At 40.2% G+C, this 12,453-nt stretch overlaps 1 protein-coding gene across 5 annotated transcripts in view; it reads left to right on the top strand.

Annotated features, from left to right (window-relative positions):
- The window catches only part of trpm7 (transient receptor potential cation channel, subfamily M, member 7), a 48,074-nt gene that overhangs the window by 2,521 nt on the left and 33,100 nt on the right, over positions 1 to 12,453 (top strand). For all 5 annotated transcript variants that reach the window (XM_051077195.1, XM_051077191.1, XM_051077189.1 and 2 more), the window contains exons 2-8: positions 5,459 to 5,538; positions 6,681 to 6,719; positions 7,853 to 8,060; positions 8,498 to 8,711; positions 10,055 to 10,179; positions 10,322 to 10,493; positions 11,621 to 11,795. In XM_051077195.1, coding sequence (XP_050933152.1) covers positions 5,459 to 5,538; positions 6,681 to 6,719; positions 7,853 to 8,060; positions 8,498 to 8,711; positions 10,055 to 10,179; positions 10,322 to 10,493; positions 11,621 to 11,795 — 1,013 coding nt within the window. The remainder of the gene's footprint in view (positions 1 to 5,458; positions 5,539 to 6,680; positions 6,720 to 7,852; positions 8,061 to 8,497; positions 8,712 to 10,054; positions 10,180 to 10,321; positions 10,494 to 11,620; positions 11,796 to 12,453) is intronic.

Here is a 12,453-nt window from a genome sequence, read left to right as displayed (position 1 = left end):
ACCCCCCCTCCCATACTGCTTCCCCTCACTGTGCAGAACTGTAGCTCCTGGTCGGGCATGCAGCTGACTTGCTTGTGCTCTGAACTACCCAAAGATCACTGGAGGGAATACCAACTTAATATATCTTTCATTCCTCATGTTGCACGTGCACACAGAAATATGCGTGGTTCTACTTCTACAGTAGTCCTTTTAGGCAGAGAGGATTTAGAAAGCAGTAGATTGGCACTGTCCCTGCTGCTATCTCCTAACCTTGGACTGTTTTAACTTGGGTTTTTATAGGCTCACATAACCATAAGTGCCAGATGTTGAGGAGAATAGTCATCACATGCTTTACATTATGAGGTTATACAGTTGCTTGGAGGTAGGACTCGGCTCGGGGTGGCATGCCAGCAGGATATCAGTCATTCAGAGCTATGCTCCGGGTTGTGATGGAGGGGGAGGGCACAAGTATGAGAGGTGGAGAGCCATCACACTTTGGTCTCATGACTGTATGAACAGCTTTCCAGGAATCTTATCTGAAGACTGTAATGAACTATTTTGCTCCATTTAGCGTTCTTTAATGGGGGCAAGGAGTGCAAACTGATAAGGCCTGTCTCGTAGTGTGTGATATATTCTGTCCTGTTCCATCCTGTGATGTGTCCTGTTTTGACCCAATCAAAAAGATGTCTGTAGTTTTGGCATACTAAGAAATTTACTACAGATTTTTTACTGGTTGCACTGTCCAGCGCTATGAGCCTGAGACTTGGATATGAGCTGAACTTTGGTTGCTGAAATCATTCCTTGAGATCGGATTTGCACCTGTATACTGTGACACATATCCTAAATATTTCATAATAAAAATGGTTTAGTCATTTTGATTCCATTTATGATTGTCCTGACATTGTGTGCTGGTAAATCACGTCTGTTAGCCATTTTTGCTCGGAGCTCTCTTTGTCGTCAGTGTTCATTCTTTTTGTTGGATGAATTTGCAGCACAGCCTTTTTATTTCATAGCGCATCCAATAAAACAAACTGAAGGGACATGGCCTCTGCAATTCAGAAAAAAACAATTGAAACATCTTGATTTGAAACCAGCTCTGATACCAGCACATTTTTGGTACTTTCTCAGTTAATTGTTTGGTCCTAAAAGTGACATCCTCAAATGTCTTATTTTATCTGACTAACTCAAAGATTATACATTTGTTGTCGCACTGTCATTCATATTTGAGAAGCTGGAAGCCAAGAAATTTTGTCAGTTTTGCGAGTTCATTGATTATCAAAATTGTGTCTGATTAATCTCTGTCAATCAACTGATTAATCAACTAATGTTTTCAGCTCTGATTGAATAGTTCCATATCTGTGTATATATCCAGATTTTTTTCGTCATTCTGGGGGTTGTGTAGTACTACTGCAGTTCCCCTGCGGTGTGACTTAATGCAAGGAGAAACAGCGATGAGGAATTAAGGTTATGGCATGGAAAAATCTCATGGCAGAAGCTTTAGCTCACTGTACCGTGAAGGATGCCCCAGTTCTGTGTCCATCCCTATAGCTATAGCTATACAGTATACCAATGGTTCAGTTGTAATTGCTGTAAAATGTGTTGTAGTAATACTTAAGCACCAGAAAGGTGAGACAGTATCACTAATTTGCTTCCATTTATTATGAACCCAAATGTTATTTCTATCTTCCAAAGAATGGAAGCTGGGAGCTGAAAGACAGCAAGTGCACTTTAATGCCAATTTGTTAAAGTAAATGACAAAAAAAACAACAACAACAAAAAACCCCTCAGCAAAAAATCATTTTGTTCTTTCTGCTTGTTCTATGAGAACCACTCTTCTGTTTGGCTACTGCTCACACTAAAGTGCTGACCCCATAGCCTCCACTCTTTCTAATGGGTAATAGAATTGCCAAGCCAGATGTTATCTCACCCCATATTACGTCAGGCAGGGCCAGAGGAATGATGGGTTGACCATCCAGCCTTGTTACATTGTTGGGAAAAAGAAGGAAGGGGAAGGAAGAGCTCAGTTGGCAAGGTTGCTGAGTTCACAGTGTGTGTTTTTGTCTGTTGGGAGCTGACTGTAGGAAGATAAAGAGACAGTATGTGATCAAATTTGCATTGCTCCATTAAAAAAACAAAAAACACATCCACTTCCACAAACGCATGTTGATGCAGATGAACATGACCACACATACACACATTTGCCCATAAACACACTTGTGACATCCTACATTGTTGAACAGAATGAGATGGAAAGGTGCTGGCTTATATTTCCTTACAGGAACAGAGTAATCATAAAATCTTGAGCTCAGAGAAAGAAGCCAGAGAGGAAGAGGGAGGGAGCGAGGAAGTGGGAGAGTGAGAGTGTGTGTGTGTGTGTGTGTGTGTGTGTGTGTGTGTGTGTGTGTGTGTGTGTGTGTGTGTGTGTGTGTGTGTGTGTGTGTTTGGCAGGGGCTCTAAAGTGCTCAAGTCTTTTGTTGCCTGACATTCTCAGGTACCATGGTTACAGGTTAGCAGAGCACAGCCCTGCTTTATCTGCTTCATTAACACTTTGTTGGATCAGGATGACACCAGCAGTTTTGGTTGGAAGCATTCTTCCACAGCCGCCCATCACAGAGACCTCCCTTAGGTCGCAGGGTCTCCTGACAGGTGTCTCACACCGGTCACTGCTCCAGCAGATGATGAATCACTCCATAGTGAGTTAAATATCAGGCACAAATCAGGTCACCAAGTCAATTAACAAGAGGGCACCGAAGAGATCAGTGATCTGCTACACATCCTCAAGGCCTCATCCTCTCATGTTGGACTGAGGACAGAGTGGACACTAGTGACTGACGTCTCTTGAGGTACAAAGTGGTGTTACGAGATTGGACAGGCCAAGGCTGATTGGCATCCTCACTTTAGTAGATATCTGCAACACAATACGCAGACTTGTTATTTCTTCACATTGTGTTGATAATTTCAGTTTATGTTTCAGTGTTAAAATCTAAAATATTTTCATTTGGAATCTTTTCTCATTCACTCTCTTGAAGCGAGTAGAAGAGAGGAGCATACCACTCTAATGGCTCTAGGTTTATATGAAGCTGGAGCCAGGGGGTGATTAGCTTACATGAAGCTGGTTAAGCTCCAGCTTCATGTTTAATGACCGGGCAATATTGACCATCTAATTCTCAACAAGAAAGTAAATACGAGTATTTACCAAAATGTTGAACTGTTCCTTTAAAAAAAAGTGCCCTGTTTGTCCAAGGATTCAACTTTTTAAATTTTTTTTTTTTTTTTTGAACCCCTGCATTGTGTTCATACCTTTGCATGCACAGAGATTATTATCAAGCGCTCACTCTTGTTTTCACCTCTAAATAAGTGGTTTTGATAATTGAGGGTTTGGCTACACTCAGTGGTTAACTAAGGGTTCAGGGTCAGGTCCAACCAAAACATAAATCCATATTCAAAGGGATGATAATTCCTACTGTGGAGATAATAATTAACACCCTACAAAAAACAACACACATCAGATCATCAGCCAGGTCACAGTAGATTTAAACTTTAAGTTGCTTGTAGGATAAAAATAACGATAAAATAAAAACTAAAGGAAAGACACAAAACTTCCAGTGCCAGTGGTGGCCATTATTGCCAGTCTAAACTGCATTTAAATACTAACATTTTTCAAGTTTTTAAGTAAAATTATTTGTGCAACCTTTCTGATATTTGAGTCATTTGACTTTAATGTCATAATTTCAAGTGTTATCTATCAGAGCTGCTTATGACGTCAAAACCACTGCCTTACACAAATGTGTGAACACATGTTGTGGGTTCCATGTGTTAAAAAAAAAAAAAAAAGCTTTACTATTAAAACATAGTTTTGTTTGTTTAATCTGGACTTTGTTTTTTAATGTCTGTTCTCTTTGAAATACGTCTCAAAATAAAGGAGGCCTACTGAAGCGCAAGTGTGGGGCCAGAGAGTTGTTGGGAGAGGTTTTGTGTGTACCGCATGAATCACAGTTGGTGATGTGTCTTCAGCAGACAACCAGGTATATATCATTGAAGCCTCTGCCCATCCACTAATCCTCTCCCACACCTCCGCCTCCTTCGTCTCTTTTTCCCCCAGCCTAAGTATAATATCTAGTTTGTCTCAGACACATTCATCTGCCCCCTGAGTGGCTTCTTACAGATTAACAGTGGATGGAGTTTGGAGGCTGCAACCTCTCACTGATCGTTCAGCTTTTAACTCAGGCCGGATCTGTATGGTAACAGCATAGCTGTAGACTTTGAGACCTGCATGGAAATTGCAAGGAGCTCTTCGGAGACGCGGAGACCGAGAGAGGTATAGTGATTTGTTGCCGATGATCCAGCGCTCGAGAGAGGCTGCGGTGACTGTGGTTTGTCCAGGAGATGCATGAAGGAGCCTTGGTATGTTCCTGTACAAAGCCCTTAAACACAGAGATGAAGAGGACGACATCCAGGTACACACTCAGTGGTTCGGTGTTGCTGGTCAAGCGGTGGGATGGCATTTTGTTTAAATATTGAAGTGAAAATCACTATTTGTTGTGGACAGTATGGACAACAGAGATTTAATTCTGAGTATTAGGTATAGATAGATTGATGGATTGAACCCTACACATGGGACTCTGGCAGACAGTGAAGTACTTTTGGTTCATAACTCACCTCTGTCTCTATACACTGTATTTAACTGCTTGCAGACACTGACTAGTGAGGATCATTTTCAGCTAGCTCCAACAGAAAAACACCACCTGCTAACTGCCAGCCTCTGAACATTTCCAGCTCTGGTTGTAATACTGTTGTTTGAGTTTCCAGGAATAGTTGGAACTCTTTGGTGCAGAGCAGGTGACAGCATTTGCAGGTTTCCCTCTTTGTGCTGGAAGGGGATTAATGTTGCTAATCACTCGTGGGTCCCTCTGAGCTTTACTGCGGGAACAATGAGGAATGAGGCATTAATTGAAAATTCCTGCGACATAAATCCTGGACTTAATAAAATGGTGACATAGAACGAGATTATTTTATTACAGTTTATAACATTGGCAGCACCTGTAGCCAATGTGCCCCTTGAATTGTAGTTGCCCTAATTTCATGTGTTAAATTTGTATTTTTTGTTTATCAAACCTTCTAATCCCTTTTGATTTTCATATACTAAATCCTGGATTAAGCTGTTACAAGCTCCCCTTTGCCCTTTTATGATGTTTGGAATTCATTATTTACAAAGAGAATTGGTCTAACCTGCACTAAAACATACATTTACTTCTTTTTTATTCCCACGTCCTTTTCATTTGTCTTTTTGCAACTGCAATTGCTATAATGTCAGCCCTGTTTGCACAAACATTCACACTCAGCACAGAGGAGCATTGTTTTCAACATCCTCCAGGGACAATTTGCTCGGCAGCTTAAATTAATGAAATGCAAACACAACAAAATGATAAACTGAGACATAAGATCCACTTCTCACACCTGTTTTTCTCTTTGTCCACAGTCCCAGAAACCCTGGATAGAAAGCACTTTCACCAAGAGGGAATGTGTGTACATACTTCCAGTGTCAAAGGACCCCCACAGGTATGTGCTTAGACGGACTGTGCTGTGCCTTGTGGTGATAGCCATGGAAACGGGGGTAATTGTATGGTTGTGTTATAGTAGGCCCAAACCCTAACCATCACTCTGCAAAGAGTGAATGAGACTGTTTCTGCATAATTTTAATGTTTATGTCTGTCACTATAATTACAGAGTTAAATGAGAGGGAAGACCAGTGATGAACCCCTGTATCATATTATCTTTCTATGCTGGGAGTGAGATTTTGTATTAATTTCTTATCAGTCTGCCATTTTAGGAAGTCTAGATTTCATCTGTTAGATTTTTATAATCAAAGTTTCTTTCCCTTGTGTACTGTGAGTATTTATTTAATTGTAAAAAGAGACATTTTTCTGTGTGTGTGTATGTGAAGAACTGAAGTTTTTTCTGCAGATGTAGTGGAATCTTACAAAGCAGTGTTAAAATTGTATAGCAGGAGGCCCCTTATTGCTGTTGCATGCAGGCCAGTCACTCATAGTGTACCATGTTTGCTTGAGAAGCACATGACTAGCTCATTTAAAGCGGCTGGCATGAACCTTCATCCAGTTATAAAGATGTGGATGGAAATTTTTTGTAAAATTCTTGTTTGATAGTAAGTAGTTTCCTGTGTTTGCATGTGTTTACCATCTAGCCACCTCCTTTGTATGTAAGTCATTTCTGTTTTTAGTTACACTTTCTAGAAGTTGCGTACCTTCCGTCTTTCTTGTGAACTCACAATGATATGGGGTGACTCTTTTTCCTGTGTTTTTGTTTCCATCAATTATTTGCCACTGGCCTTTCTTACTAATTACAGTGTGTGCTGCTGCTCATAGATGATTCCGAGATGTTAGTGAACATAGGCCAGTGTAGGTCTGCATGTGACTGCGATCAAAGTGAGAGTCTCCATGGTCGGTTTCATAACTCTCCCTTGGTTAATGGCCAGTCTAACCGGGCTGCCTGCCCAGCTGACAGATAACCTTCCTTAATGTCCTCCAACAACTTTGTCTACCAAGAACTTTCTTCTCTCCAGGAGAGATCAGACCATTATAACTGTCTTTGTGTATTTGCAAATGTGCTTCACATTTATGTGGTCTAGCATGATTTATATTGAAATTAGAAGATTGAATATGTTGGTGTGAAATTCCTTCTAGATGCCTTCCAGGATGCCAGATTTGCCAGCAGCTAGTCCGGTGAGTATTTGTCCTGGCCTTTGTTTGACTCATTCTCTGTTGCCTGACGAGATTAGCTAGTGGGAATCCATGCAAACAGGTTACTTTACACCAGAAGAAGTCTACAGGCAAATTCTTTGTCAGTGTAATTCCAATGAACAGCAGCCCTCCTCAGGAAACAATTAACTTTCAGACTTTGTGTGTCAGGATGCACATTCTCCCCTGAGGTGGTGAAAGGACTTGAGAAAACAAAAAGGCTTAGGTTGGTCATTAATTGTAATGATTATACTGTGATGGCACATTAAAAGTAAAGCTCACCTACAGTCTTGAAAGACTGTCAGCTCTTGTCATCATGGTTGTTAGGATAAAGGTTTCATGTATTGTTTTCACATTATGTTGCTGATCAGTTTAAATGATGAAATTCAGGTTTTGGATTATTGAATGTTGGGTCTCTTAATTGACTGTTGGTGAAGCTGCCTGCACATTTTGCAGTTTACACTGATAACTTAAAATTCTATAGTAATTTTTAAAATAATGTATCTTCCAGCAACCTTTCTTATTTCAGCTGACAAAATTGGCGGTTGCTGACTGAAATGAGAATAGTTGCTGGCGGATTGTATCAGCTGTAGCTAGCCAGCTAACTAAGCTAATGATAGCTCCATGAGTTGGCTGACTATTTAATGTTTCCCACTGACTTGTTGTTAAAAAGTGAATTCTGTAAAATGGTCTAAAACATTCAAGTATTGGCTGCATTTCCCAAGCAAAAAGTCAACATCCTTATCAGTTTCCAAAAAAAAGAATCATATCAGTTTTCATATCTCAGCGTATTGCCTAATGTATTTGTGGAACTGAAAAGTCAACAGGGAAACAGTTTTCTTTTGTGTTTGCTGAAGGATGCAGGGAACTAATATTTATGAGATGTGGCGTGGGTTCCTGTTCCGTTTTTATCTGTTCATTCCATGTTATTCTGCTTTTGAAAAAGGTTGTTTAATAATAATAATAAGTGGTTTAAATTTTATGTTTGTTACCATGTAGATTTTGTGATATTCTTTGCAACATAAGTATAAGTTGGTAGCAAGTTACTACTAAAATAAATGAAATTGAATAAGTATCTTATTGTACTTCCAATTAAAATGATTCTGTTCACCCTCAAGTTGCTGCTGTGGGCGGCTGGTGCGGCAGCATGTTGGCTTCACAGCCAGCTTGGCCACGAAGTACTCGGACGTGAAGCTGGGTGAAAACCCCAACCTGCCCATGCCCGAGCTGGAGGAGTGGTCGGTGGAAAAACACACAGAGGCGAGCCCCACTGACGCCTATGGTGTCATCAACTTCCAGGGAGGGTCTCACTCGTACAGGGCCAAGGTAGAAGGGCAAATTCCTCTCTGCTGGAGGGCATGTTTTTCATGTAAAAAGAAGGTGCATGTGTCTTAATAGCTCTTACATGTAGTGTGGAAAAATCTAACACACTATTTTATTTGTGTGTTTTGTTCAGTTAAGATTTGTTTGGGCCCATCCAGAATATTAAGTCAGTTATGTTTACCTGTCCTTGGTTACCTGGCTTAGCAGGTAATAACTGTACAGGGAAAGGATCATGGGAAAAGTCTGTCTCCAGTATGTGTTATGGGTGCCCAAGCAACAAAATATTAACAGAAAATCCAGCTCTTTAAATTATGTTCCATCGTGGTCTTTGTACATTACAAACACAGATTAAGTTTGTGTATCAATAGACGACATGTGGGATGCTGTTGACCCTGTCAATGTGAACACACTTTTCCTTGTGTCTTCCCAAACATGGTCAGTATGTGCGTTTGTCCCACGACTCGCGGCCGGAAAGCATCCTGCGGCTGATGCTGAAGGAGTGGCACATGGAGCTTCCCAAGATCCTCATCTCTGTCCATGGAGGAGTTCAGAACTTTGAGCTGCACCCACGCATCAAGCAGGTGGTGGGCAAGGGCCTCATCAAAGCTGCAGTCACCACAGGGGCCTGGATTCTCACTGGAGGGGTCAACACAGGTATGCAGGTTATTTTATTCTTTCCTGTGGAAAGTAAGGTATAGTGTATGAAATATTATTGGATTTACAGATGTGGATTTCAGACAGGGAAAATCAAAAAAATGTCTTGGTTGAAGTTGGGGAATGTGTGTGTATTTTACAATTCTGTGCAGGAATATACCAGAATGTATTATTTAACAGCTTTCATATTCATTTAATATATGTCAGACTGTGCCACCTACAGGACATGAAAATGATAGCCACAGGAGAAATACATGTGCCAGTGTGTACAGTTAGTAGCTGCTGTATTTCCTGTTGTGTGTTTTGAGGCATGTTTCTATTTAATTTAAATTGAATTTTTATGCTGTGCTATCCACCACCTCTTCAAATGAAAGTTGTGTCACTGAAGTACTTGTTTTTGCCTGTAGATGGAGCACTAAGGTATTATCTACAGATGCTGCTCTTACTTTATTTGCATGTACATGGCACCTATTGGCTTAAAACTGTAGGTCACAAGGTACTGATACTGTGGCTGTGCAGTTGGTTGTCACTAGCATTGTCACATTTTATGCGCTTTGCATCCTTGTTTGAACTCTATATCTACATTAGCAAACCAGAAGAGAATTAATCTTGAGATCTTTTGAAAGAACAAAAAAGTTCATAGCCATCTGATTAATGTGAAATATCCTTGACAAATCAGTAGGTTCTGAATCTAATGAATAAAAGAAAAATAATTCAGGCATAACTGAAGAGATGTGGCAGCCAAATAACTCTTACTTTCCACCCCTGCTCCTTATAGATATTAACTAAAGATTCCTCTATAAGAAACACTCACTCACACCCACTCTGTACACAAACCTGCACAAACAAACGGCTACCATCAGTGCGATGAGCTGATGTAGCAGAAGTCGTAATACCGGGCTCTAAGTGTGTCATTTGGCTGTGTGTGGTGGCAGAGGTGTGTCTGCAGCCACAGCACGGCGTTAAGACGTTGTGGTCTGATCATAGTGTTTAAATCATTACTCACAGGGTCAATTACCCAGACCAGTGATTACTTTTAATGCCTCTCTGGCACCCTGGCCAGTTGGGCTGGTCTCATGGCTCACAAATTACTGCTGAATCCATGAGATCCATTAGCTCAGGACTGTGGTTCACAAACATCTCCAGGACTAATGTACTTGTTGTGGACTTGCCCCATTTTGGTTAGGTATCCTCTGGTGTTTTGACTGTTTCTTTTTTCATGCATAGTTAATTTCAAGTGACGTGTGACACTTAGGGTTAGGTGGTAATAAAAAATGTAATGCACCTACAAAATGTTTTTAGCATAAAAGGTTTTCTGATCGATTCTCCCATCTTGCCCAAAGGTGTGGCAAAGCATGTGGGTGATGCTCTCAAAGAGCACTGTTCCAGATCATCAAAGAAAATTTGCACTATTGGGATTGCACCCTGGGGAGTCATTGAAAACAGGAACGATCTCATTGGCAGAGACGTAAGACACAGCTTGTAAAAGCTCATTTCTGTTTGTACTCCCCTGAAATTGAATCTCTTGAAATGCTCTTCAGGTGCTTAAGTTATAATTTCTGCTCTTTTTTTTTTCCTACTGTTACCGCTCCCCGATGTCCACACCACAGATTATCGCTCCGTATCAGACACTACTGAACCCTCTCAGCAAACTAAATGTTCTCAATAATCTGCATTCCCATTTCCTCCTGGTGGACGATGGGACGGTGGGCAAGTATGGCGCTGAGGTCCAACTGCGGCGGGACCTAGAGAAGCACATCAACCTCCAAAGAATACATGCACGTAAGCAAACTGGCTAAAAAAAAAAAAAAATCATCTCACTTTGCCAATTTGAGTTTGGTTTTGTCTTTTTATTGTCCTTTTGTTGTCATGGACTTAAAGTAAATATTAGAAAGATTTAACTCCACCCCCTTCTGACAAGAAGAACTAAACTTGAGCTCTGTGTTTGCTTTCCCTAGTTACTCTCTAATAATGTACATTGATCATAATATTGTTACATTTTGAACATAACTCTCGATCACACATCACTAATTACAGACAAGGGCAAGTATTTTTACACACATTAAAAAGAAGCAATGCAGTTGACAGATTTCTTCCTTGTGTTAAGTTAGGGCTCGTTCAAAGAGATTGACTGGATTTTCTTCTTGGAAAAAACTAATGATCTGGCAATTGTTTGTGTTAAGGAGGTTAATGCTGAGGTTAACTGGCTGCTTGGAAAATAATTCATTAACAACTATTAGCAGTCAGGTGTTGATCTGAAAATACTGCATGTGAATCATTCTTCCAACTTGAACCATTCTGTGGGTCATGTTAAATACTTCAGATGGTGTTAGATACAGCTAGGCTAATAAGGACTTAACAATCTTTACTTACGATATTAAACTCATTTTAAAATACTCATATTTTATAACACATTTCACCAGTAAAGTCGTATATGATAGATTTTGTGTTGTACAGTTCACATAAATAGATATACATATACAAGGAGACTTCAAAAAGTTCATGGAAAAAGTACGTAGCTAAAAATCATATGCAGGGATTTTGATTTCAGTGCACCTGTATGTTCTCGTACTAAGGTGTCATAATATTTTCTAACATGAACCCTTAAATGCATGTTGCAATGCAAAACTAAATATCATAACTTAAACCGTTTTTTCCAACTGTTCTTTTTCCACTAACTTTTTGAAGCCCCTTCGTACTGGATCACACCCTTCAGATAGATCTTGACCCTATAGATCCTGTCCCTGGTGGGAACTAGGTGATAACAGTGAGCTGGGCATTATCATGTCAACCTCTCACAAACTGTCACTTAGGCGGAGATGTGATAGGTGAATGTTACAGAAACTGTAGGGGCTGTAATGTCACATAATCCCAAACTTGAAGCAGTTTCTTTGTATTCTGTCCTGTAGGTATTGGTCAGGGTGTTCCAGTCGTGGCCCTGATATTCGAGGGGGGTCCCAACGTGATCCTGACAGTGCTGGAGTACCTTCAGGAGAGCCCTCCTGTCCCAGTGGTGGTGTGTGAGGGGACTGGCCGTGCTGCTGATATACTGGCCTACGTCCACAAGCAGACCGAGGAGGGAGGGTAGGACAAATGACACAGCACAACCACAGAGGACAGGGGTGGGCGGGGGAAAGAAAATAAAAGCTGTGATTGGTGCACCAAAGATATATACGTGTCCAAATACTGTTTTAGTGTTTTTGTTTTTTTTAATTCTATTTAATCACAAATGAAATAACACATGATAGAAAAGGATGGAATGAATGGAGAAACAGCAAAAGTATCCTACAGAGAACTGAAGGAAATTGAGTAATGTCAAGGTTTCAGAATGTTATTTAATATTTAGATGTGTGCTTAAAAATAGTTGGATTGTTTTTTTTTAATGGAAGTGTGATGCTTTTTATGACAAATCCTTTACTTTGATTCAGACACTGAGCTTTTGTTTTTTTTGGTGACTCTGATGTGTTTCAACTCAATCGCAGCCTGATCTGTTTATAAAAGAGTTGAAAATGGTTGAACTTGTGACATAGTGCAGTTAAAAGTAATCTGTTGACAGGCTTAATCAGCCAATGAAATTTACATGCACTGCTGCAAAATGCAGTTAGACTGTCACACACGACCAGAATCTGTCTTTACAATCTAAATGTGTCTGTGAAATTGAACTATTCCCTCATCCTAATGTAAAGCCACCCCATTAAAAAGGAAATGGGGATGGAATATAAAAGTTATAAAAGATAGTAGA

The sequence above is a fragment of the Lates calcarifer genome, linkage group LG2, assembly GCF_001640805.2.
Source record: "Lates calcarifer isolate ASB-BC8 linkage group LG2, TLL_Latcal_v3, whole genome shotgun sequence".
In the NCBI taxonomy this organism is placed as follows: domain Eukaryota; kingdom Metazoa; phylum Chordata; class Actinopteri; family Centropomidae; genus Lates; species Lates calcarifer.
The sequence above is the reverse complement of the archived record's forward strand: the minus strand, read 5'-3'. Positions and strand labels throughout refer to the sequence as shown.